The following is a 27,315-nucleotide window of genomic DNA, read 5'->3' as shown; positions in this document are numbered from 1 at the left end:
ATATGTGGTCGGTTGATGTGTAGTTACCATTGTTATAGCCATGTAAATGTTGGCCTCGTACTAGCCTTTTTTTACGATGTAACTAACGAACAACTGTAATCAACTCCAGGAAAATTAAAATTGCCACCCCTAACAACTAATTTGTAACGCTTATGATAAGCGTCTCCAACACCACGCTCTTGAAATCAGAACATAGTAATAAGTTGAAGGTGGTAGAACCCTATGTGGTTCGACTCCGGCGGCGCCACCGCCACACCTATTTCTGCCTAATAACAGCAGTATTAGGCGCTGCTGTGTTCCGTTTTGAAGGGTGTGGTAAGGGAGACATACTTTTCCAAGGCGTTCCAGCTTAGTCCTCAAGGGTAACGGCACACCTGTGGCCGACCTGAGGTAGGAATATCTATCAACCTATCTGGGATTGGGATTGATTACAGACGTCCATGGGCGGCAGTAGCCACTTACCATCAGGTGGACTGCATGTTCGTCTGCTACTCCTGTATTATAAAAAAAAAACTCTGCTGTTCGTAACTAGTTATTGATAGTAACCATTTACCATAAAAAGTTCATACAGAAAAAAAATCATATGGTCTCTTGAATATTATTTTATTTGATTTATAATTTAATTAAAATACGTTCTTAGAGTCATATGTCCCATAGGTATACTCTTTGGCAATATGTGCTTCAAATTTGACGTCACAAGTATTTGTTATTGCTCTACAGTATTATTTGCATTGTTATTTTTTAACTTGTAAGTTACAGATATGCAGATTAATTTTTATATGTAACTGTGTAGTACCTATGCAACTATTAACACACTGTGATTAACTTAAGATAGTACAATCGTTCTGTTTAAAGTTGGTTATGAACGTCCATTAGCGACAGTGATTACTCAAACATGAAACTTCACACCCAGTTTTTACTTCGTGCCGTTCATCGTCAAAAGTAACCTTTAAATTGGATCGTGACCTAGATAAAGTCGGTCATAGATGTTGGAACGGTCTATGTATATGGTACATGACGTATCATAGACGGCAACACAAGTTGATTTTTATTTAGGTACTTATGTCTATATAACACGAGACAATCAGGATAGAATACAGTTTAGAAACGGTTTTAATAGTCTACGATTACTAGGGAAAACCAGAAAATATTTTATATAAAAAATCCATTTGTTGTTTATTTTTTTCCAATAGTACTTACATCAAATTATAATAATATAAAATAGGTTAAAGAAAACAGGGTTTACTTAATAATTTAATTTCGATTAAATAATAGTCAATAGACCTCGATTAGCTTCTAGCCTTTGATACGCTGAGCAAAAATCACCTACAATTGTCGACAAAGTATCGTCCTTGTCAACAATATTTACGACACAATTTTGTAGGCCTACATAGACACGCTGTAGACGAATAAATTCAGTCTTTTTTCAGACTCTGCACCTTCCATACCAGATCTGAGTTTCGCAAAGCGCGTCTCCATTCAATACGATCATTGTCAACTCTAATCAAAATTCACGAATACACCAATGTTGTTTGTGCTTATACAAAAACAAATATACACTATGCTTTGGACTTATTCAATGAACGGTTGATTTTAAATTTCAGCACGCTCTTGGCACTATTCGTATCGCGTTTGTCACTCACGCATCTGTGTCAGGTTTAAGATCCAAAACGCCTTGTGCGTAGAGATCGCGTACTGCCTCTAAGAGCCGTCTCTCGGCCCTTGGCTCTCCCAGAGCTACATCAACGCTTCCGGCGCACAGTAGAAGAGCCCGCAACGCGGCTCTCGGCCAATCTGCTTGTAAACCTCGTCTAGCCAGTTTCCCTGAGGCAGCTGCACCAAATCTAGTGCATTCATATTCCAAACGCTCTCCGTATCTCGTAATCAACGCTTCACCAGCTTCCCTTCTTAATTCTGGAGATAGAGACGATAACACCAGTAGAGCAACGTCATCCATTGGTCTTCCTAACGACACCATTTGCCAGTCAAGTGCAATACATTCGCTGACTCCTTCTCTTTCTCTAAACAAAAGATTACCGCTCCAGAAATCGGCGTGAGCTAGAGGCGCTGGTTCGGCCGGTCGCAACAAGGTTCCAAGAAGGGCAGGTGCTCGTGCGCTCAGCGCTGATACAGCAGCGGCTTCTGCAACGCAATCAGGCCGGCCTCGAAGAAAAGCTTCGAGTTGTGGTAATCCACGTCGCACAAGGCGCAGGTATCCGGCAGCAGCTCTTTCACAGGGGAAGAGAAAATCGAATCTTTGATCTAGAGGACCTTCTCGTTCTCGTAATGCAAGGGATAATGCGTGAAGGCGTGCTGCTGCAATAAGCGCCGCCTTGGCTCGATCCACAGTAAGACCCTCCGCAAAATCGACCGGTACGTAACCATTCGATGTCACGTCTTCCAACACGAGCTCACTATCGCCACCGATTTCATCTGAAAAAAAAATAAGGAGTTATAATTGTCATGTATAATATGATACACTTTTCTTTTATAATATAAGTTTTTGGCAACGTTGAACTGGTTCGTAGGTAAAATTTTGCAAATATGTTTTCTAGAGCGTGCTACAGACGCAGCTGTTTAAGGCCTTTGAATGCGACATATTTTTTCTATTTTTTCACCGCAACATGACTGCAGCGTAGCGGCTTTGTTGACTCAGATCTTTTCAACGTTTTAATTGCAATGACTAAGTCATGAAAGACTTTAAAATAGGATGTCCCAAAAAGATTTTAATTTCTCTTAATGCATTGTTTTGTTTATACAATTACACCGTTTCGAATCTACGAATATTTGGAAACAACACTTTTTCTGTCCCATTGTTGGGCGTGGGCAAAGGTCCCTATATTTTGGAATAGCCTTTTTTTCGATGAGAAAACCTTCAAAAGCTACCCGGTGCCGTGGGAACGACGCGGGGTTATGTGGGACTTTTCCCACACTACAACCCCCCTCGGTGGCCATCCTCGGAGCTGGGTAGAGGACTCCGGGATTTCCAAAGGAACGCGACCGCAGTCCTCTCAGCGCACTGCCCCGTCGGGCTCCGCCCAGGCGAGTTTGTATCACCACACCGTCTGGTGTATACGACGGAATGCGACCACACATACCGCCGTCCTTCCCGGGGTCGCTAGCCGGGCTCCCACTCTTGCCGCCCGCAACTCCGAAAGCCCCTTTTAGTCGCCTCTTACAATAGGCAGGACCGTAACCCTATTCTGGTCCCGGAACTACAGGGACAGTCAGTCAGGGATATTTTCTTTAAACCATGCTAAAAATTAGCTATTTATTGACATCTGTTGTAAAATATTAGGAATATTGCAATCGGGTCACGTATGTTGCGTATTCAGTGGGAATCTGATTTATGGCTAGGCATTACGAATTCTCTTAGCGATCGCGAATTGTCTATAAGCGTACCTATTCAGTGACGTATGCAATGTGTTTTTTAACTGGGACAGTAGGTATGGGGAAATATTAACTACAGCAGATACAAAGAAAACTTTTATAGCAACTGTTTGCTCGTTTTATGATGAATATATTAACGTAATTATTTTTAATCCAGCTCAAACAGGCTTAAATCTATTTCTACTACGCTAAGCTTAAGCGCTTTATAAAATTAATTAATAAAATTGTCAGTACCTACTGGCGATTGAACGCGTGGTGAATTTTTATAATTTTGAATATGTCCATCGAAATTTACATTACCAAAACTAATTTTGTACCTAAGCACAGCAAACATTTACAGTTAAATTTATTTCATGATTGCATAAAGACCATCTGAAATGCCTAAATCAAGCTTTAAGATGATAAAAAGAAATCGTCTAGAGACATCCTAAATTTATCTCCCAGGAATCTCCAATGGAATAACCTTGGAGAGCGACTAAAATAATTTTCCAGAGACTGAATTACATTTACATAAATATTTTATTGATTCAGGTGGATACAGTGTTTACGTATACTTATTCTGAAAGCAATCGCAATATCCTTTATATTCTACGTTATTTACGTATTACAATTCTTATTAAAAGTTTTTTTTACGCTTTGATAGCGATTTCAATTAAATTACTTAAGTATAGTGTTATTGGCCTTCTACATTAGTGAACCGGGTTCAAAGCTGGGACTGAATTATTGATTTTTATGACGTATGGCTAAAATTATATATTCTTAATATGTAAGTAATAATATTAAAAATCCTCGACTTATAAAAAAACCTCTAATTTCAATGAATTTTGTAAATTGAGTAATTTGTAAAATGAAAAGTTCGTAACTATTTATTTTCAAATTACTATAATATAATGTTATGCATAATAACACGAAGGACATGAAAATGCAATCCGACAGTACGTGTCTCACCTGGTAACTTGGCGTTCACGCATCGCGGGATTGCTAAACCGTTCCCTGGTCCCAGGGCCTCTTCAGCCAGTTTATTCAGAACTGGCGCTAGCTCTGTATAGAACAATATTTCTCTCGTGTCGAACTGGGCTTCAGCGACAAAGAGCCGACCAAACGGGTCTTTCGGTGGTAGCTTCACGACCAGGGGGAGGGCACAGCGTTCGCCTTCAGATTCGTATCTCACTGTGACGGCTAGGACCCGGCTTAAAGCTCCTGCGACACCGTTTCGAGACTCTACACGAACCTGCCATCAGAACAATGTTAATTTATTAGATTACACTTCCACGAAATATGTGAAATGATGATTCCAGTATGCTTTATTAAAAGTAATTAAAGGATACAGTTCTTTGTCACGACAATGAATGTCGCGTGTTGTTACTATGGAATGTTAAAAATATTATTGAAATGTCTATGTATGTGTTATTAAGTAATACTATTATTTTAGTACAATTATAATAACATTAATTATTATTACAGTTTTTTATTTTAACTAATTATTAAAACATTGAAATTACTATTAAGAAAGGGTGGGAGACCAATAAATCACACTATGAATCAGTACAGAAAAGGAAAAATTTACAATGCTTTCATTGTTCTACTTAATGAAAGCGAAAGTTAAATCATATTTACTATTCCAGACATACCTCTTGGGCATCGACCACGCCCGCCTCAGTCAGCAGCTCCTTCGCCCACTCCTCGGTGAGGGCGAGGTCCGCGTCGTGCTCTACTCCCGGCTCGCAGTCAGACTCCTCGCTGCCGCTACTGGGGGCTTCCGAGACCGCCGCACTATCCGGGCCCCCTGCCTGCATTTTGTGCACTGTGTACCCGTCACAACCGATCCCCACTACTTATACCCGGCACATTTTCACCAAAAACATGTACGAGCTTCAAATATTGAAAACTGCAGTCATTTTAGCGTCGTTTTAGCGTATTAGCGGAACAATATGTGTTAAGTGGTGTGAGATGCCGTCGTGCAATTGTGGCCGCGCATGCGCGCTCGCCTCTCAATTATTCATCGGGTCTCCCGTGACGTGTCAGCCAGCGCTCAATGCGAGCCGCGCTATGCGTGCCGTAGGTATTAGGGTGCGCTATTAAACCTATTTCTTCGTTAGACTACGTGTAGTTATAGCTAGTAGGGCTACCTCGCTACGTTGGTATCTATTCAAGCTTTTGCACGCCCTTTATAAGCCGCGCTGCTATTATACGGAGCAGTTATTTTTACTGAAAATTTGTATGCTTCTTTCAGACTTCTAGCTTGGTTATTCTTTAAAAGCACGGAAAAAGCTGGGCAGCCTCGAGGCAGTTCATTTTATATCATTCTATACCTAGTATTATGAATTTCTTGATATCAAAATATACTATGGGTGATAGAACCCTTTGTGGTTTAATTACGGAGGCCCCACCTCCACTAACAGCAGTGTTAAGCTCTAGGTACTGTGTTCTGGTTTAAAGGGTGTAGTAAGACTTACTTATCCGCAGCGATCCTACTTAGACCAAAGGCTAGCAACGCAAACGGCCACCTCAAGTATAACCACAGTATAATAGATATTTGTACCGTGGTATAACTCAAATTTCACCTGGGGTGGGTGTCTGATGTCCATGGACGGCAGTGGCCACTTACCATCTTGTCGACTTCTGAATAGTTTCTGAAAATTCTGTAATATAAAAAATATATCTGTATGGACCAAGATTAATAACAAATATAAACAATACAATATATAACTATATAGGTTAAAATATTCTTTAAATGATGATTGCTAAGGAGTAATGAGACGATAATGAGTTCATGTAATAAGGAACGCCTTCTATACTTGTAATAGCAAATAGAATTGTAATGCAATAATACTTCAGTACTGCTGAAAAACTGTAATATCTACTTAGAAAGCAGAACGAACTGGAGAACAAAGAAATTTAACTTTTCTTCGGTTTAATAAAACAATTTAGTTCTGACTTTAAGTCTCTACCTACTCCAAAATTCATATTCGTGACACGAATAAATTAATTATACTTTCCAGAGGCTTAAGTTGTTTATCATAATTTTATAACGGGAAAACATATGCTGAATTCGATTGTGGAATAACCACTAGGTACCTACCTACTTTACTTATTTCTTACTAACCGAAAGTCGACTGCCGATCACCATTTTTATTTATTTATTTATGTAATATTATCTGCTTGAGTAAAAATATTGATAGTGGCTGGAACTCTGAAACTTTGGGACGGAGTATAGGTTTCTATGTCAGAAATATGCAGGTTGATCAGTGTCAGAAAGGAAGTTCCTTATAGTAAAATGAATAGTAAACATAGAAGGTTTATGGAACGTTTATGAATAAGCAATTTTATAGAACGTTTTATAAGCTTATTGAACACTTTAACTAATGAGTGCTTAAATCCTTCTATAAGCATTTTTTATGAATAAGACCGTTAATATTTATATTGATTAGTAAAATATTTGTATAAAGTTCTATAATGTTATAGCTGTGTATCATAAGTGTCTGTAGGTATTTGTCGAACTAAAGCCGGAAGGATTTCATTGAATCACTGAGTTTTTTTTTGTTATTTAAAGACCTCCTCATATATTAATGCGTATTTCAAATGGGTCAAGCTGAATTACATGTTTTACTGTAAATAAAAAAATGGTAAATATTATACTCATAATATCTTCTAAAGCTATACTTTATACCCAAATTTCAGATCAAATTTTAAATGATTTTTATGTTTTTACATAAATTAGTATAGACACTTCGCCGCCTTGAAATTGAATGAAGCCACAAACAGCTTATTTTAGTAAGTTCTTTTTTTGAATTCTTGACAAATAAAAACATTTTTAGAGAAAATTTACGAGTAAATAACTAATACTGCGTAATTTACGTTATAAATAAATAATTACTTCAAATATTTTAGGGACATTTTAGCACGGAGACGTGGCAAAACTTTTTTACGCAACTATTTCAATTCTCAAAACTGGGTACATTTTCTTGTTAGGAGTGAGTAATCTTTACTAATCTATGTGTTTTTACAATAATTTATTTCAATAAGGATTAACGTGAAATTACGTTTTAAACACATTGATATGCAATGTATTATAATAGGGAATATGCATGTGATTTAGATTTGCTTGTTATTTTTTTCCTCGGTACATTACGGTCCTGAAATTACATCTAAACCATTATTTTTTCTTTATTTCGTGTTAAATTGTTTAAAACTTTAATCAAAAATCGTAAATTATGCGCGCGAAATTCAAATTTGCTAAACGCATTCCCATTGGTCGAATCGAAAAATGACGTCACATAGCGTGTTACGACGTTTATCGGCGTCGATATTCAAACTGTTTGAGAGAAAAAATGTTTTTATCTATATTCCTACAGTGTTATTTATTACCTAGTGCGATTTTTCTACATAGTATTATTAGGAATAATCAAGAACAATGATTGAAAGTAGTTTTGTCAAAGCACAATCGGACTATTTACCTAAAATAAGCAAAATGAATAAACTGGTTTTTATGCATAGGTCAATTTAGAAATATTTAACTGATCATAACTTATTATGTTAACATTTTTTTTATAATATAGGAGTAGCAGACGAGCATACTGTCCGCCCATGGACATATGTAATCAACCCCAGATAGGATTAGATATTCCCACCTAAGGTCGGCCACAGATGCGCCGCTACCCCTGAGAACTAAGCTGGAACGCCTCGGAAAAGTCTGTCTCCTACCACACCCTTCAAACCGGAACACAGCATCACCTAACACTGCTGTTATTAGGTAGAAATAGGTGTGGCGGTAGTGCCTCCGGAGTCGAACCACAAAGGGTTCTACCACCTTCAACCAATCACCTATCTTTATCTATCTTTATAATATTATAATAGATTATAATGTATTTTGTGTGTTTCAAATGATAGTATTTGTTGTAGAAGTCGATAAGTACCTAACGAAGTAGATGATCAATGCAATATTTTAAAATCATTTACCTAAAATTATTGTTTGTTACAGTAAATACAAATGTTAATGCGATTTTGGAGATACTATTTCTGTTTTTTATAATCTTGCACCATATTTTTCGTATTTTCGCATCTTTTGCAAAAGAAAAAACACTATATAATGTATTTATAGTTTATAGTACTGGTTTTGCACAATAAGTCCAGGAAATATTTATAAAGTGGTTATTTACCCTTTCCCATGATGTAAATAGCGATGAAACCTGAAAATGTTTAATAATACCTTTATGTGCATACAGTTATCATCAATATTAATACAAATCACGCTACGTGACGTCATTCAAAGAGCGCGTAAAATGGCGGCGTTCAAATGTGTCAAATTTTATTAATACTTTAAATAATTTTTAAAAAAATATTTCAATCACTAATAAAATTGTTTATATTTGTTACTATGTTGAAACGATGTGATAAGTGGTTTAAAATAATAAAATAAAAATGTGCATATTCCCTATTGTTCGACGGCCTCGATATTTAAAACCTATTTTTCATAAAATATACGTGAATTATAATGTATAATTGCTCCTAAAAAAACTCTCATCCATAGAATTCATTAAAATCCGTGGAGTAGTTTTCGAAGTAATTCGAACTAGTGTCAAAATTAATAGTCAATCCAAATCAATCAATCACGCGTAGCGAAAAAATTCTAAGTCTATGATCCAAATCCAAATTCCAAATAAAAAAATCATTTTGTATTCCACTTAACTATGAAAACGACTGACAAGTTTCTTTCATTATTCAAAGATAATATAAATACAGTACATAAATATACAGTTAAAATATTACATTCGTATCCGTTGTGGTCGTTGTATCCGCTTTATGAATGTACTGAAAATATGAAATGTCACAATCACAATCGAACATGATGTTTGTCAATATGAATACTTAAAAAACTGAAAATATCTGATCGGTGAAAAATCTTCAGAAACTCACCATTGAATCGGTATCGAAATGGGCAAAGAAAAGTCTAAAAAACGGCGAAGATCATCAACATCAGCCGACAGCAGTTCTAGCTCGAGTAGTTCTGATTCTGAACGTGAAAAGAGGAAACTACGAAAGCTAAAGAAGAAACTGAAGAAAGAACAGAAGAGAACTGAGAAGCTGCTAAAGAAGAAAATAAAGGAAGAAAAGAAGAAAATGAAAAAGAAGCGGCAGAGTGAACAAGAGGACAACTTCGAGGACGGTCCTGCTGCGGATATTCCTATTGGTATTTATTTTATAATGATTCGAAATATTTTGTAAAATTTAATTTTGGAACGTAAAACTTATAGTAGGCTGACTTCAAAATTACCGGTGCTTTTTCTTTAAATACCTCACATATTTATAGCCTTCTAACATTAGTTATCGGAGTTAGCAGCTGATTACTAAAAGTATGGTTCGGAAGGTACTGCTTCTTCACCTGTCTTCTAGTGTGTAGTATTCTTTGCATTTTCGTGAAAGAGTGTCAATGTCAGCTCAGTTACACACAAGTCAACCTTTTCATTTCTCGGCAATGTATCTACAATTGGCCTCAGATAGAACTCCTTTTCTATATGGATTTGGTTATATCCGTGGGCAGCAGCAACCACCTACTAGCATGTGGACTACAAGTGTGTGTGCTCATTGTTACATCTTATAAAAAAGTTGCTATTCAAAAATAATTACTATATATGACTTTACCTATTTTTCTTTCTTATGTTACAGAACTGATGGAAAAGTCTAAAGCCATGGCTCCGATGACTAAGGAGGAGTGGGAACAGCGTCAAAGTGTGATTAGACGGGTTCTTGACGAAGAATCTGGGAGATACAGGTTATCCTATCCTTCTTACAAAGCAACACAAATTTCAACAATATTTAATATATTTACTGCTATAATTAATAGGAACATAAAATTTTTGTTTAATAGTAATAAATTATTGAGAAAAAATGGCTCAAATATATTATTAAATGCCATAAAACTAACTTGATGCAACATATAAAGTTAATACTTGTAATATTAATGAAATCTATCATAAGGTCACCCATGCAATTAATGATATTGATTCAATAAAAATATGTTGGATTTGACACGTCTTAGTTTCCTCATATCTCAGGTGGAAGGGCATTCTATTATTCAAATTCACTTACACAAGTATTAACGTCATTTTCTGTGAGATGTCTTTCTTTTTAACATTTTTTTGTCAGTTCTTTAAACATTTTAGTTTAGTTATTAACATTGGTTGAGCTGTATTATATAATATAAAGTAAACTTAGAACTCCTATCAGTAGCAAATTAACTCATAATCAAATTAAGAATTTATTTTCTTATACATTTGTCAGATTCTTTTGTTTGTGCCATCTCTCAGTTGTGTCCTGTTTTCAGGTTAATAAAGGGTGATGGTGAGGTGCTTGAAGAAATAGTTCCTCGTGAACGACACAAGCAAATCAACAAACAAGCAACACAGGCAGACAGTGCATTTTTCCAATCACAAACTGTTGATAAAAAAATGGGATATTAGGAAAAGTTAAGTGCACATACACATTAGTTTTAGTTTATATAGAGTTGGTATCTACAAAAGTATTTTCACAAATATAGAATTTAAATATTCATTTGGGATTGGGTAGGTTCATATTGTGTTGCCGTAAGTAGTAGGAAAAAGTATAGTATGAAAAGACACTGCAACAAAGTAGATGTTGGTTTCTTTAGGGTTTATAAATCTCTAAAGTGGTATAAAAATTTGGCAAAACAATTTATTCCCTATCTTTAAAATTGAAGTTCAAAATACTATTTAAAATGTTAATATTATATTGTATTCTAAGCCCTCTAATAGGATTTTCGAAATTGTATAAACAATATAGGTACCTATTTACTTACTGGATAAATATTTACAAAAGATATTCTTTAGAATACTTATTAATTCACTTTCTCAGATAGCTTTTTTAGTTTTTACTTAGGTAAACAAAATCAGAAGTACTAATGTCTTTGAAACAATTAATATTATGGTTTGAACAATGAAAATTTATAGAATTTGTGGATTGCACATTGTGTTAGCAGGCATGTTACTAATATTTTACATATATGTAACATGATATTTAAAGCATTTATTGTTGTAATAAAAATAGGTTTGAGTTCTATTTGGTCCAATAAAATAAATAATAAAATTACTTTTTATTTCTCATCCAAGGAGTTGTTTAGTTTATAGCAGTGATAGCCTAGTGGTTAAGAAACTCGGCCTTTCGATCGAGGGGTCCGAGGTTCAAATCCCAGGCACGCACCTCTGTTTTTTCAAAGGTATGTGCGTATTGGAAATTAATTATCACTTGCTAAACGGTGAAGGAAAACATTGTGAGGAAACCTGTATACCTGAGTATGTCAAGTCTACCAATACGCACTTGTCCAGCGCGGTGGACTATGGCCTAATCGTTCTCATTATGAGAGGAGACCCGTGCCCAGCAGTGGGACAGTTATGGGTTGATGATGATCCAAGGAGTTATTTGTGTGTTGAATTATTTGTGCGGGGGGGAGGTGCGGGTCCGGGTGGAAAGTTCAACGAAGGCCCCCAGTGTAATAAGTTTGCCTGTGATTCGGTGACCTTTTTTGTTTCGTTGACTGATACACATTTCATAGATTCTGATGACTGTTTTTGTTAGCAACTGTGTTTGGAGGTTTCCCAGGATCGGAGCCCCGGGGTGGACTGCGTTTCCGCCCGTTAAGCCACTAGAAGGGACAGCACATATGTAATTGGCTTTACGTAAAACCTTTTCTATGAACCTTTCTATCAGGTGGATTGCAAGTTTATTTGCAATCCACCTCATCTAATCTTATGAAAAAAGGTAAATAAAACAAGGTGATTATAATTCTAATAATTTAATTTTATCTACCTATTACAAACAAATTTATTATAGTTCATCTTTGGTTGGAGCTGACTTTTCTACCTTGTTTGATTCTTCATCCAATGTCACTTCATTCGTTTGTTCTTCCAGAGTATTCTGTGTAATAAAAGTTACTCCTTCATTTAGACTCTTCAGATTTTCATTTACCAGAGCAATTAGGGTCTCAAGAGACTGTCCTCCATGGTCTAAGCTGACGATCTTCTTGCTTTTATATAATATCAACGTGGGCAGTACATTTATCTGAAAAAAAAACCCGTTGTTGTTACAGACATGCTTACTTATTTAACTTACTAACATATGGGCATTACGAAATGTTTCTTTGTGGATTAAGGGAATTGGAGTCTCTATACATTAATTGACTCGTTTGAGTCTTGAGAAAATTCTGTCAACAGTGAGCATTTTTAAAAACGACCTTTTTAATATAGCATTTTTGAATCGTACCTTCTCTGAGTCACAAATGGGTTTCGACCGCACGCAGTCTATATCCGCTATTATAACTCGTTCTTCATTCAAAAACGTTTCTCCAAGCTGAACCCAAAGAGGATTTATTTGCATGCAATGTGCACACCTGGAAAAAAAGACTTATTAAAATATATTATGCCATCTCTGTATATGTATTAAACTATTAATACACGCACGCACACATATACACAAACATCTATCGTGTACGTGTGTGTGCGCGCTCGTGCACAACATTTATTCCCTTCTATCACCTTTCATATAAGATACAAAAATATTCACCATGGTGCAAAAAAGTGGACAAACACCAAATTTTTTTCTAAAAATGTATCATAGGTCTCCTCTGTTATTCTGGCGACTGGTAGCGCTTTTTTCTTTGACATAAATTTTTCTGGGTCATGATTCTCAGCTAACGCCATTTTTTCAATAAACTCCTGGAGACCCAATAAGGTCTTTTCGTTGGAGACTCCCATCTGCAAAAAGTACAAAAACAATGAATTAGTTCATATTAAAAATGCCTCTATAATAATGAATTTAATAAATTCAATCATATTATTAAGAATGTGATAGTTCAGCCTGAATGCATTAAAATGATAAATTTTAGCTCTTAACTGACCATAATTTGTACGTGGGATGAGCACTCATTGAAACTCATATTAGATGTTTTTATTAAACAATATGACTAACGAAAAAGATAAACGAAGTTCAAGCAAACATTATTGTATAAACAAAACTTGTAATCATTGTTTAGTTTAATTTTACTGATATAAAATATGATACTGAGTCAACACACTTACAACTCTGCCATTGACAATCCATAGTAAATAAGGGTATTGTTTGATCTCAAAACTCTTGCATGTCATCTCATTTTCCAAGCAGTTGACCTTACCAATCTGGATATATCTGTTGTGAGCATACTGCACGGCGAGGTCCGCCCATATGGGGGCTAGTCTCTGTAAAAAAAATTCAATTATGTTTAATTCACTGCCAGTCTTTACCCAATACGTTGAGTTTAAATTACTTCCAAGATTTACTTGATATTACTAAATCTCGTTCATGAAATTAATTGATATGCAAATGTCACTCAAACCTTCAACAATTAATTTAAAGAAATAAGATAATATCTGTTTTACATTGAACAACTAATCTAAATATTTGAATTATAGATTATACAGATAAATGTATGCAGACAAAAGGTCTTCCTACAAGCAGAAATATAAGAAAGTCTCTAAAATTCGTGGAAGAAAAAGTTCTGCTATTTACAACCGTCAGAAAGATCATAGGTAGAGTTAAGCACATATTTTTTTATCCACAGATCAAGGGAAGGATTCTCCTTCCCCACAAGGATCTGCCATTGGCCAATTTGGACTAAATTAATGGATGGACAGTCTACAAAACTATTACCATAGTTGTGCATACCATACCTGAGATTCTTTACACCACGGTGCATAGAACATTATGAAGTGTTGCCCTTTTACTAAAAACTTTTCTATATTGTGGTCAGTGAGATAAGCCATGCCACTGTAGATTTGAACTTCATTCTCTCCATTTTTCTCCTTTTTCTGAAATATGTAATTGTTATGGATGTATCAGGTTATATTACAGATGATGTGAATATAGGACATTTGTCACAAGGACAGCTTGTGTACGTACCTCATCATATTTTTTAAAAACTTCACTGAGGAATAGTGTTAGGGCTGGCATGTCTCTCGTTCCCTTATACTCAACTGGTAAAAATGAGTGCTTGTAAAAATACAATAATGTAGGAAAACCTGAAATTGATAATCATTTTTTAATTTTGATAGGAGGAAAACACACTCAAACATTTTATGTAGTATACGCACAGGCTAGAGCATTTTGCACTGTTGAAAGTCTCAAATTTGTCCAATGCACTGCTGTGTGTCTAAATAAAATGAAGAATGAAATGCTTAAAATATTGCTTTTTAATAAATTATTGAAAAAAAGCAGTGATAGCCTAGTGGTTAAGAAACTCAGCCTCTCGATTGAGGGGCCCGAGGTTCAAATCCCAAGCACGCACCTCTGATTTTTCAAAATTATGTGCATATTAGAAATTAATTATCACTTGCTTAAACGGTAAATGAAAACATTGTGAGGAAACCTGCATACCTGAGAGATATATACAAAAATACGCACCTGGCCAGTGCGGTAGACTATGGCCTAAACCTTCTCATTCTGCCCCGACTGACAATAATGGGTTGATGATAATGATGATAAATTATTGAAATGCCTTCAGTAATTCATTTACAGAAGCAAATAAAGCACATATTTGTTATTAGATAATTTTTCATAAATGAATATTTACCAGTAATATCAATTTCGTTACACAGCGAGGCGTACTGAGTGCAGTCCACTTGAGCAATAGCAAACTTGGAGTCCTTTGTATTCACTAATTCTGCCAGCCCCTGCCAGATTGGCATGAACTCTGTGCAATACCGACACCTAAACAAATTATCACTAGAATTAGCTATTTATACATATCAATAAGTATGTCTTTATAAGTAATAACTGTTATTTGTACTTTCATATTGTAATAACTACACCTGTAATGAACACAGTGATCCTTAAAGTTTTAGTACAGATGCATTACTATACCTTAGGAATAAGTTATTTAAATAGGATTAAGGGAGGAAGGAGGAAGGAAGGATTAGGAAATTTAGGACTAAGTCTGACTGCAAGTCAAGTGGCAGTAAATTTAGCTTGATGGCACACCTTGAGAAAGGCCTATTTAATAGTGAAAAAAATTTTTGATTTCATACTGATTGCAAGTCTACCATACTACATTAGAAAGGTAGACTAGAATGGTACAACATTAATGTGTGGAAGAAGTAGGCACTGGTGTAAAGTAAATGAGTAGTTCAATTATTCCTGTGATGACTAATACTTATGTAAATAAGATTATTTATATAAGAATGAATCTATGGTATTCACAGGGCAACAAAAATTCTTACAGAAAATGATATACATTACTAACCATGGCGCGTAAAACATAATAAAATTCCCGTCTAAGTCTTCTATTTGTTGCCTGAATATACCTGGATCGTATTCGTACACAGAATTTTCGTCAAGCATCACAAAATGAGGGAAAAATAAGATTAAAACCAATGAACACGATTGCATCAATGTAACAGTCTTCATTTTCGATACAAATTAACGGGAAGCGTGTTTCAAACTCCTATATATTTTTACACGTATGCTTATTTATATAAGTTCACAGTTAATTAAACTTGTATTTTTAATTTAATTATTTATAGGTACATTTTGCTCCCGAAACTCACGCTGTCAAGTGTCATTTCTGACACTGATTTAACGGACGTATATCGTGTCAGATCGAGAATAAAGACTCGATATGTACGATAGATATTATTTTTCAAAAAAACTGTTTTATCAAAAGTTTTATGAGGTTTATTTAGGCCACCTTTTCATGTCTTTTATAAAAAATTGTCGTACAGTATGTGGCACACTCCTTACAGAGTTACACGTATTTACAAACCAGAATAAATTTTGTGAATGCATATCTAATATACGTTAAATTTTTGCGCTGTATCCAATTTACAAGGTTTTTAAATTTAATCAAATGAAAAATTGCCCCTTTCATACCAATTTTAATCTGTTTATTTTTATAGACAAAATAATCGGTATTTATTTGATTATCGGTTTTTTATCATCTGTATTCTCATATACAGATTATAATATTTATATTTACATGTATTTCTATGAACATAAAATTATAGTAGTATACTAACTACAAAAGTTTTAGTAAACTAGACATAATTTAATATGAAGTAAATCATAAAAATAAAATTACATTTTAAAATCTTTAAATAAGTTTCAATCGTAAACGTCACTTAGCGTAACTTTTCGAACACACTAAAGAATGTGGTAATTCTTCAAAATGGTCGCTTTGTATGGTTTGCCAACTTGCATGTCTGTGTTTTAGAGTTCTTTGTTTTCATTATTTCTTCGATATTTTTTGATAACCAGACCCAAGTTCATTCTGTCCTTCGCTGTTTTGTATATGCATGAATACAGTTTTTGCAATCGCAATTAGTGGTGTGCGTGAAAGATGTCATCGGTAATGTGAGAGCACTCGTCTAGCATTTTTATTTTACGTGATTATGACGTTTAGGATTCCTATTCGGATTTGCAAAGGGTGAAAAATTTTCAGGTAACTAAATTATTTGCTAGCTTTGGTAACCGATATCTGTTTTTGGCGCTGTGTGTAAAACAAAGCGGGCTCTAATTTTAACATTCCTCAGGTCTATGTCAGAAATGATTCGTACTGAACATTCCTTTAGTTTTTTACTGTACTTTCTGTTTTTAAAATGGGACATTAGTTAAATATAGATATAACTTGGTTTGTTTTGTGTTTGTTATTGTTTTAAGTTACATTTAAAGAGTTTGTTTATAATGTTTATAAATTGTATTCCTATTTCATACTCGATATTCTGGTACACTCTTGTATATTTATCGAATTGAATTCTGTTTAAAAATAATTTTCTAAGTTACCAGAGCCCTCGAAATGTTACGATTATTACTATTTGCTAAACAAATAACAAATTATGCCATAATTCTATAAAATCTATTTGAAATGTCCATAACATTTTCAAATGATTCCAAATTTCCAACTCTGTACTAACACATTACACAAGGTTACTTAAGTTCATTAGAAATATTTGATTAATTTCTTAACCACTGTAACTATAATAACTTTCTTTTTTCAGTGATATACAAGGAGATTTCAATAGTACAAACAGAACCATATAATGCTAAAAGGAGTAAAACATTAACAGATTGGGACTTGTGATTTTTGTGGAGACATTTGAACAGTTGTAACAAAGTGGTGACTATCAAGGAGTATAAATGCGAATTGTGAGTGGAAAGTGTGGGAGCGGTGTGTTCATGTGATGGGAGGGGTGGGGTGAGAGGTGAGGCGCTCGGGCGCGGGCGCCATGAACCCGCCGGCGCCCGGCAAGACGGCCACGCGCTCCTCAGGGTACAACCAGAAGGCGCTCGCCGAAATCCGTAACTCATTGCTCCCGTTTGCTAATATTGGGAGCTCGGAACCTCCCGGATCGTCCGCCGCCAGCACAGTAAGCTCCGGTGTGAGCTCCGGATTCAGTTCTTCGTCAGGGAATGGGCTTGATAAGGATTTGAATGTGCTACCTCAGTCACTAAATCAACTCCTTGCTCTTGGATATGATGAGGTAAGTGTATTGTTCCTACATAACTTTTTGTAGTATTGTAATATCTAAAATCATCTTTCAAAACCATTATCATCTATATGGGCACCGATAGATAGGCTAAAACTAGCACCCAGGTCAGACGTGGGTTGTCTCTGTTTAGAATGCGTTCAATGGTAAATTTTAGTGGGAGTCAAAACTTTAAAAAGTTAGCCTATTTTTGTATCTTAATAAAATAAACAGTAAAAAAAATGGATTAGGTGTTTATTTTACTTATTACAGATAATCTGTTTCTGTATTTGTTTTTTGTATAAACAAGAGTAGAGAATGCCTTTTCATATAGGTATGTGGTTGAAAAAATCAGTAAAATGGCCCTTTTGCTTTTAATGAGTGATTTATGTACAGTATAGAGATGACACCGCGGTCCCCCATACATACAGGGTGAATTTCCTGAATTGCCTTCGGGGCCAAATCCGAAACTATAAGGATTAGCGTTTATTTTGATAAAAACTAAAACTGCATCATTACTTTTTTAAAATATCTTTTTCCCTAGCCGGGAATCGAACGAGTTCTTTTTGAAAAAAATTACACCCTCTATATTATACCACCATCTGATAGTGTCGCTTATAAGGATCAAATTCTGGGAAGTAATGTTATGTGACAAATTATAAACATATTCTGAACTGATTGTGCTAAATCAGTTCAGAATATGTTAATAACAACAATAAGTATGAGTTCTATTTCTATTGAATCAAAAATAAATATTATCTTTAGTTTTTTTTTGTCTTTATTGAATTTTCTGAGAAGTTCAGTTGTTTTCCATATGTGATCGCTGATGATCAATTGTTTCTGTTATAAGCATGTTGATATTATGACTATATGTTTATATGAAAATTGATTACTGTATGTTTTTTGTACATCCATAGCTGGCTTTAACTAAACGGATTTTATTATTTCATATCATTATAATAATGTATTATATTATTTCATAATTTGGAATTATATGTATTTAATATTTCTGAGTATTGATCTATATTATTACATTTATGTGTTATTGAGTCCCAATAGGTATACTATTTGAAATATCATACAAAAATGACATATAAGGGATATATTGATTCTTATGAGATCAGACAAGACTCATCAGAATTCTGTGAGAATTCACTGTTATTTCTGATAAGACATTTTTGCAATGTATGTGCAAAAAATTTCATTTTTAAGAAAATAAGACTTAAAAATGGCGTAATTTAATGTTTGTTTAATATGGTCTCTTTTGACTTTACAGGATCCAGCAATAAAAGCACTGAAGTTTGCTGGAGGGCGGTTTGATGCTGCCGTTGACCACTTGTCTCAAAGACAGCAGGAACCCCTGAATGGCGTACTAAAGTCTAGTACAATAAGCGCTCTTAGCACGAAGCTAATAAGAAAACCGAGTCTAGAACGCGAAATTAACCTTCATAGAGGAAGTCCTGCTCTAGATTCCGGAGCGGGGAGTTCACGGTCGGATAGTCCGCGACAGCCCGACGCTCCGCACCCTCACGAGAAGTTGAGTCGTCAGTACTCCCCTTCGAATTTCTCCGAGCCGCCGCCCCCGCCGCCACCAAGATGTCCCTCCACACCTCCCGTGCCGCCATCTGTCCAGCAGCTCATGAAGCGCATGTCCCCAGCTCCCCCGCTGCCTCCCGCGCGAGGCACGAGTCCCGTAGCTGCCGGGGCACCCACGCCGCCCGCGAGGCAACCGATGATAGTACAAAACGGACCTCAAGTGCAACAACAGTTGACACAGCAAATTCAGGCCCTGAGTATTTATCAGACGGGTGCAGCCGGTGCGGAACTACCACCCCCTTATCCCCTCTCTGGCGTACCCCCGCCACCGTCTTACTCTGTGTCTATGCAGAACAGACAAAGCCCGACCCAGTCTCAGGACTATCGGAAGAGTCCGTCGTCGGGCATCTACTCGGGAGGCACGTCTGCCGGTTCGCCGAGCCCGATTACGGTGACGCAATCGACCGGCTCCTCCTCGGGTATGACTCGCCCCACGCCAATCCAGTCGCGTACGGCGAGACAAGCGGTGCAAGCTCCTATCATCATGCAATCTGTGAAAAGTACGCAAGTCCAAAAGCCCATCCTGCAGACTGCTATCGCACCGGTCGCCCCACCGCCCGTCGCGAGCTCAGTGCAGCCCCCGCCTCCGTCGTACGCTTGCTCGATACAGCAGAAGCAGCAAGCGCAGACGCCGCCGAGCTACCCACTGGCGCCGAAGCCGTCGTCGCCGGGCTCCACGCCGCCCGTCATCACGGCCACCACACCCACCGTCCCGACCACGGAACCCCCTAGTTACGCTATCACGATGCAAGCGCTGGCCGTCCAACGAGGCATGCATCCGATACCTCCGCCGCCGTACGGTAATCAAAACGACAACACGACTACCGTTAATTCCCACCACTCACCTCTTCATAAAAAGTTCTCGAACAACTGTGATGTCAAAGGAGAGACTTCTCAAGGGCATGAAATCAAATGTCCCAATCAGAACTGCAATCTACTTAAAGATAGTATGGTTCCATCGGGTTCAGATAAAAGCTCAAATGGCTCGTCGGAACGTCGACCGAAAGGTTTGCCGGACAAAATTAGACATCAATCACCGATACCTGAACGGAAAAACATCAGTAAAGAAAAGGAAGACGAAAGGAGAGATTGTAAAGTTAGGAATTATTCTCCGCAAGCGTTTAAATTCTTTATGGAGCAGCACGTGGAGAATATATTAAAATCTTATAAGCAACGAACTTATCGTAGAATGCAATTGGAGAAGGAGATGACCAAAATAGGTCTCAGTGCGGAAGCGCAGTGCCAGATGAGGAAGATGTTGTCCCAGAAGGAATCGAACTATATCAGGCTGAAACGGGCGAAAATGGACAAGTCCATGTTCACCAAAATAAAGCCGATCGGTGTAGGTGCGTTCGGGGAGGTGACGTTGGTGAAGAAAATTGATACTAGTCATCTATATGCCATGAAAACACTACGGAAAGCTGACGTCCTGAAGCGGAACCAGGTGGCGCACGTCAAAGCTGAAAGGGACATATTGGCTGAGGCCGACAACGAATGGGTAGTGAAATTGTATTACAGCTTCCAGGATAAGGATAATTTATATTTTGTGATGGACTACATCCCCGGCGGCGATCTGATGTCGTTGTTAATAAAGTTGGGTATATTTGAGGAGAATCTAGCCAGATTCTACATCGCGGAGCTCACGTGCGCGGTGGAGAGTGTACACAAAATGGGCTTTATTCATAGGGATATAAAACCTGACAACATCCTCATAGATCGCGACGGGCACATCAAGTTGACAGACTTCGGGTTATGTACAGGCTTCAGATGGACGCACAACTCAAAATACTATCAGAGAAATGGTGAGCACATAATATCTTTATAAAATTTAAAATTCTAAATCTGTTTCCAAAATTGTCCTAGCTCATATTTTTTTAAATACAAGTCTAGTCAGTTTTTTATAACTTATATTTTTCTTTAACTTTGTCCAGTTAATCTGGAAAATGGCAAAGTAGATTTTGATAGGACTTGTCAGTGAAATATTGTCACATACTTTGGACCATATTTAGCCAATCTTTACAGGGAATAGAAGTTTATGTACCAATAGATTAATCTCGTGAACGCTAGTGTAATGTAACCTAAGCTCTCACCTTCTTTTTGAAAGTGGTAGAACCCTTTGTGGTGACATACTCTTCCGAGGCGTTCCAGCTTAGTCCTCAGGGGTAGCGGCACATCTGTGACCGACCTCAGGTAGGAATATCTGATCCTGTCGTTGATTACAGATGTCCATGGGCGGCAGTAGCCACGTACCATCAGGTGGACTGCATGCTCGTCTGCTACTCCCATATTATATATAAAAAAAACCTAAATCGGAAATCCAAAACCTAACAAATACCTACGTGTTTCAGACCACGGCCGACAAGACTCGATGGACCCAGTGGACGGCGAATGGGGCGCGATGGGCGAGTGCCGCTGCCATCAGCTGAAACCCTTGGAGAGGCGGCGCAAGAGAGAGCACCAGCGGTGTCTCGCTCACTCCCTAGTGGGCACGCCTAACTACATCGCTCCGGAAGTTCTCCAACGCACCGGTTACACGCAGCTGTGTGACTGGTGGTCGGTGGGCGTCATCCTGTACGAGATGTTGGTGGGTTCGCCGCCCTTCTTGGCTGCGACGCCCGCTGATACACAGTTCAAAGTTAGTATTGCTCTGTATTATAATATTGTAAGCTTGAGTTAGGGTATCTATTAGGATTCTTCTTTTTTATAAATAAGACAGCGATTCTATTATGTATAAAATTCTCGTGTCACAATGTTAGTTACCGTACAATGTCGGAGGCGACACGGCTTTACCGATTTCACTAAATTTTATATGCATATTCAGTAGGTCTGAGAATCGGCTACTATCGATTTTTAATACCCCTAAGTGATAAGGGTTGTTCACCCTTAACATTTTTAATTTATATGGCAACACAACGTTTGCCGGGTCAGCTAGTTTCTTATAAAAAAGAGTCGTGCCTAAGGTCCATTCAGAGTACGTAAAAAAATTGGTGCTTTATCTGTTTGGTGAATTCATCTAAATTATAAGGTCCTAGCCATTACCCTTGGTTATGCACTGTTTTAATTGTGTCGGAATGTTACTGGTTCTTACGCAGTGGACGGAAAATAATAATGTATTTGGTATAAGAATTGCATAAGTCCCTATTATAATAAACAGAGGAGCCTAATGTGAAATGTAGGACCTGCATATATCGGAAAATTTATATTATTAATATTGATGAATTATGTATCTTCTTTCAGGTAATTAATTGGGAAAGCACTCTTCACATACCGGACGCGGCGAACCTATCTCGCGAGAGCAAGGACCTAATACTCCAGCTGTGCTCCGGCCAAGAGACCAGGCTGGGTAAAGACGCCAACGAAGTAAAGAACCACCCCTTCTTAATGGGTATCGACTTCGACAAGGGCCTCCGAAGGCAAGCCGCGCCACACATACCGAAAATCGAATACCCAACTGACACTTCCAACTTCGACCCGATCGACCCCGACAAGCTCCGAAACTCTGCCAGCTCGGACTCCAACAAGTCGGACAGCGAGCTGTTAGACAACGGCAAAACCTTCCACGGCTTCTTCGAATTCACCTTCAGAAGATTCTTCGACGACGGCTACACGAACAAAATTAACCTCGACGACAACGACAACCAGGGCCCAGTGTACGTCTGAGCCCCAAGTGAAAGAGACACTGAGACTAACTTGTAGGATTTTTTTTACGAAGTGTGTGCCTTTGACTCTCTCTATTAAAACGTTAGTACTTTTTTTTGTAATTGTAAACATAACGAATGTAACGTATTTAAATTCTTTAATTTTAATACCGTATTGTTAATAATCCCGGTGATAATGTTGTAATATTGTATCGTTATGTATTTGTAAGAGTAATCTTATTTTATTTGTAATATATGTAATGAATCATGGACGATGTAACCGAATAGACTTCTAATAGGTAATAATTTTTTCATAAAGATAAGGGTTGATAACTATGTGTTGACAGAAATAAGCGCCATATAATACCAATAGTTCCAGATGACAAATAGGATTTTATAAAAATATAATTAAGTGATTATCTTTAACTTTAAAGTTAAAATACTGATTTTATAATTACTTCCTTTTAAAAAAACATACTAAAGTAAGCAATTTTTGAATCATTTTTTAAAGTAAACATTTTTTCATGTCACCAAGCTAAATGTTTCTTACATATTAATGATGTGTTACCACGAAATATGTTGTGCATTGGGAGCCTATTTGGTTACTAGTTCCGTGTAATGAATGGATCACATTAGTACATAGCCGGTGTAATAATGGTGCTCTTAGAACGCGATTGGTAGTGCGGCGACGCTAGACGCGTCGGGCAGCGTTGTTCCATTCACTGTATACTATTTTTGTAACTAGAGAAATTATTTATGAGATAAGAACAAGCTTACGTGGTTTAGTGAATATTTATTCACTATATTTTCTTATGTATTTATCATGGTAGGACGGTTATGTGTGTTTGTTTATATTAATGTAAACCGTAACTTATGAAGTCATTTACATTAACAGTCTTAAAACTTTTGGCATAAATGAGGTGGTACATAATAGTATGTGCTTCCATTAACTACAGACTCGTGAATGGTGCCTTATTAAATATAACTTTACAACAATTAGAAATGTAAATCTTTGCAACGTGTAATCGGCGCTAACCAAATTGGACCGGTTTTTGATAAGTCAATATTGTGTAGAGTGCAATACGTATTTATTAACATGAAACAAGCTCGCATTTCTTATTTGCTATGTACGAATAATTTATTCGACTGCATACTTAAAGTTGGTATCCATTGAAACTCACGCAAAGAAGATATTTTACCAAAGCACAGTGGCGTTGATAGGAAAGTAATGAATCTGATAATTTTTTACAAAACATTTTCCTATCTTCACCGCACATCTGTATTATTGGATACCACTTGAAGTATTAGCCAGTCGAACATTAGTATAAAATGCAAATGTAATTGTTTTCACTAACAATCCTTATAATGTGTAGTTCGCAAACCGAATAACAATTTCTAGATGAACAAAGGACCCGTGTGACTTCAGCAGCTATGTTATGATCAAGCTTGTTTGTGCTTAGGGAACTCTTCACTTGTACATACAGTATCATATAAATGAGTCACTTCAAACCTTAAATTATGTGTTATTGAATGTAAATTGTTTTATTCTAAAATGAAACATGCTTATAAGAAGTAAATGAAAATAAAATATGGGAATTTTGTTGATTTCTTTTGTTTGGTCCCTTCAAAGTAAACACATTGTAAAATCCAACAGTTTATTAAAGGAACAATATGATCAAATAAATTATTTTTCCATAAAAAACACTTTATAAATAATAATATTTTGTATGTAGTTTAAATAATACCTTTCTCATTTTTGTAGTAAGAAGTCTTGCACTTTTTTATTAAAATCTTCAGCATATCTGATATGAATGTTGTGCTTACCTTCAGGATAAAGATGAATTCTGGAAGAAAATACAGTGTATTGATTTAAATCAAATTCTATAATCTATAGCTTTTATCAAATAGTGTACAAAACTTTGATTTGTAGGATTATTATCAAATCTATTTGTCCAGAGGATGGACTCTATACTAAATGAAAAAGCATCCACACATACCTAGCTCCCTGAATGTGTGTGTGCAGATGTGTTACATGAACATTGTCCACTAGTGGATCTTTCTCCCCATACAAAATAAATGTTGGGCAGGTGATGTCCTTCAAATGGTCTGAACATATGTTGCCATTGTTCGCTTCATAAACAGCCACCATTGCATCTATCCACTCAGCCCAAAGCTTAGGGAATCTGTCTTCACCGTAGAGCGCCACCATTGGCTTTCGCATTTTTTCAGACCAATTACTTACATCTTTTATTTCTGCAATGACATTTTGAACACTATTTTAAGTACTAAGGATATTAGCAATGGAATAAATACTCATCAAGCACTTTAGAGTAAAGCAATGATAAGAGTATTAAGCACAATGAATATAGATTAATTTTTTATATGAAGGTGAAAATGAGTATGAAGTCAACCAGTAAATATAGTTTATAGTAGTATAAAATAGTAAATAACATACTTTTATATGACTCTAGTTCATGAGGCAGTATGAATGAATTGGCACCCCAAATGACCATTTTCTTGACAGCTTCAGGGTATTTTGCTGCAAGTATGATGCTGGATATGCCTCCATCGCTCCAACCCATTAATGAAAATTTGGGGATGTTCAGAGTCTGCATCAAAAATATTTTTATAGACATGTAAAGTATTAAGGTTACTATTAACAAGTACAGCTCTACTTTATAATAAAAGATGGTTTAGTATCTTGGTTGTAGGATGGCATAACTGTTATTATAGCCACTCACTAACATATTATAATATGAAAAATTGATACTAAGTTGTTGTAATGTTGATGTTGAATGTAGGATATGGAGTTTAAATAATGAATTACTTACATATAGTAATCAATCATATAGTAATCAACTAATAAATGTTACTATACTTACATTTATTAGTTGATTACTATATTTTTTATATGCATATGACCTATTATATAATTTTATGTATTTTGCTATATATTTATTATTTGAGTAAATACTTGAAATTACGAATAGTAACGAAAATACTAAATTACCTTCATAAATTCAAAGGCAGCATCAGCATCCTTTTCATAGAAATCATTGGGGAATTCTCTTTCCGGTGGTCTGCTTTTCCCATAACCCGGCGGGTCCCATGCGATCACACTGAACTTCTCTCTGTCAAACCCTTCGATCTGAGGCTTAAAATCAGTCCATATGCTGCCAAGCGCTCCCGGCATACATAGTACGCTGTGCGCGCCATTTCCGACTTTCAAATAGTTTATATTATATTTCCCAACATTGATTTTCTCTTCCTGAAACATATTGCTATATTTCGTTATTATATTTAAAGAATAATTTTCGCTGGTTGTTCCGAGTAAAATCAGTGTAATGTTCACTTAAACATAGCTATAAACTGTATAAACAACATAATCTTTGAATCGACCTTCAAGTTTCCAGAACGAATGATTATAAATTTACATAATTTAAAATATGAAAAACCTTATAAACCGAAGTTGAAAGGAACACACGGGAAGCTCTGAAATTGTGCCCCTTGATAATAGGGGATATAATACTTCGTAAAATTATCATTTTTACACGTTTTCACTTATAAATACATGCTAAACTATTTACAAAGATACGGTCTGATAAATGATAATATAAGCCGACTTTTTGTTTTCGTCTTTTGACTTTGACAAATATAAGTTATATCTGTCAATGTATTATTTGTCTATGGTTATCATGAGCATAACCACAGACTTAACGTATTTTTCGACCCAAAATTGAACAAAATAAATTAACTATATTATGTAGTTATTAAATTAAACAATACATTTTAGTTGTGCCGTGCTGCTGCTGCCCTAAAAAAGCACTACTCAACTTCAACTTCACTTTCTCTGTGATGTAAAGTAGAAGGTTTTGAACTCTAGACTTTAAGCTAAAGTTAGAATTTGCATCTAGAGGTGGATACCAACATTGGCAAAATTAAGTGATCAAGGCAGGATCACTTCCACTTTTTTCTAGATGACGCAGCTCCAGCAGTTGCAGAGCTAACCATGTAATATACTTTACACGTGTAAAAATCATATAAAAGTAGCTGCACCATCGCCGTGTATTTTTTGTATTCTCTGATCGTAATTTATGAACAAATTCTACCCTTCATAAACAAAAGTAAACAATGATTAAGATAAGGTCCTAAGAATAAAATGACTGAAAGGTAGGAGGAAATTAAAA

At 36.3% G+C, this 27,315-nt stretch overlaps 5 protein-coding genes across 6 annotated transcripts; 2 read left to right on the top strand and 3 right to left on the bottom strand.

The window, feature by feature from the left end:
- Window positions 1–1,226: 1,226 nt before the first annotated feature.
- Window positions 1,227–5,443, bottom strand: LOC140757928 (uncharacterized). The gene is made up of 3 exons (XM_073093831.1): window positions 5,022–5,443; window positions 4,339–4,621; window positions 1,227–2,433 (listed from the first exon to the last, which is right to left on the bottom strand). The coding sequence occupies exons 1-3, from the start codon at window positions 5,184–5,186 to the stop codon at window positions 1,640–1,642; spliced, it is 1,242 nt and encodes a 413-aa protein (XP_072949932.1). The 5' UTR covers window positions 5,187–5,443; the 3' UTR covers window positions 1,227–1,639.
- A 3,799-nt stretch (window positions 5,444–9,242) lies between these two features.
- LOC140757927 (ADP-ribosylation factor-like protein 6-interacting protein 4) lies at window positions 9,243–11,496 on the top strand. Of its 2 annotated transcripts, XM_073093830.1 has the most exons (3): window positions 9,243–9,580; window positions 10,057–10,162; window positions 10,715–11,496. In XM_073093830.1, the coding sequence occupies exons 1-3, from the start codon at window positions 9,325–9,327 to the stop codon at window positions 10,848–10,850; spliced, it is 498 nt and encodes a 165-aa protein (XP_072949931.1). In that variant the 5' UTR covers window positions 9,243–9,324; the 3' UTR covers window positions 10,851–11,496. The 2 variants fall into 2 exon arrangements, with proteins under 2 accessions (XP_072949931.1, XP_072949929.1); XM_073093828.1 differs by having other exon boundaries at window positions 10,057–11,496.
- A 687-nt stretch (window positions 11,497–12,183) lies between these two features.
- On the bottom strand, window positions 12,184–15,930 carry LOC140757926 (thioredoxin domain-containing protein 5 homolog). The gene is made up of 8 exons (XM_073093827.1): window positions 15,677–15,930; window positions 15,008–15,144; window positions 14,338–14,456; window positions 14,109–14,246; window positions 13,482–13,637; window positions 12,967–13,157; window positions 12,667–12,793; window positions 12,184–12,465 (listed from the first exon to the last, which is right to left on the bottom strand). The coding sequence occupies exons 1-8, from the start codon at window positions 15,838–15,840 to the stop codon at window positions 12,232–12,234; spliced, it is 1,266 nt and encodes a 421-aa protein (XP_072949928.1). The 5' UTR covers window positions 15,841–15,930; the 3' UTR covers window positions 12,184–12,231.
- Window positions 15,931–16,549: 619 nt separating this feature from the next.
- Window positions 16,550–24,728, top strand: wts (serine/threonine-protein kinase warts). Its single transcript, XM_073093825.1, has 5 exons — window positions 16,550–16,870; window positions 17,427–17,909; window positions 19,171–21,292; window positions 21,839–22,125; window positions 22,728–24,728. The coding sequence occupies exons 2-5, from the start codon at window positions 17,655–17,657 to the stop codon at window positions 23,148–23,150; spliced, it is 3,087 nt and encodes a 1,028-aa protein (XP_072949926.1). The 5' UTR covers window positions 16,550–16,870; window positions 17,427–17,654; the 3' UTR covers window positions 23,151–24,728.
- Window positions 24,729–24,766: 38 nt separating this feature from the next.
- LOC140757925 (valacyclovir hydrolase) lies at window positions 24,767–26,789 on the bottom strand. Its single transcript, XM_073093826.1, has 5 exons — window positions 26,584–26,789; window positions 26,139–26,396; window positions 25,584–25,737; window positions 25,126–25,381; window positions 24,767–24,972 (listed from the first exon to the last, which is right to left on the bottom strand). Exons 1-5 carry the CDS (start codon window positions 26,671–26,673, stop codon window positions 24,879–24,881), a joined length of 852 nt encoding a protein of 283 aa, XP_072949927.1. The 5' UTR covers window positions 26,674–26,789; the 3' UTR covers window positions 24,767–24,878.
- Window positions 26,790–27,315: the final 526 nt, after the last annotated feature.

The sequence above is a fragment of the Epargyreus clarus genome, unplaced genomic scaffold, assembly GCF_041222505.1.
Source record: "Epargyreus clarus isolate Ecla_fem2 unplaced genomic scaffold, WU_Ecla_fem_2.2 ptg000005l, whole genome shotgun sequence".
NCBI lineage: Eukaryota > Metazoa > Arthropoda > Insecta > Lepidoptera > Hesperiidae > Epargyreus > Epargyreus clarus.
Note: the sequence above shows the minus strand (reverse complement) of the source record. Positions and strands in the feature narration are given on the sequence as shown.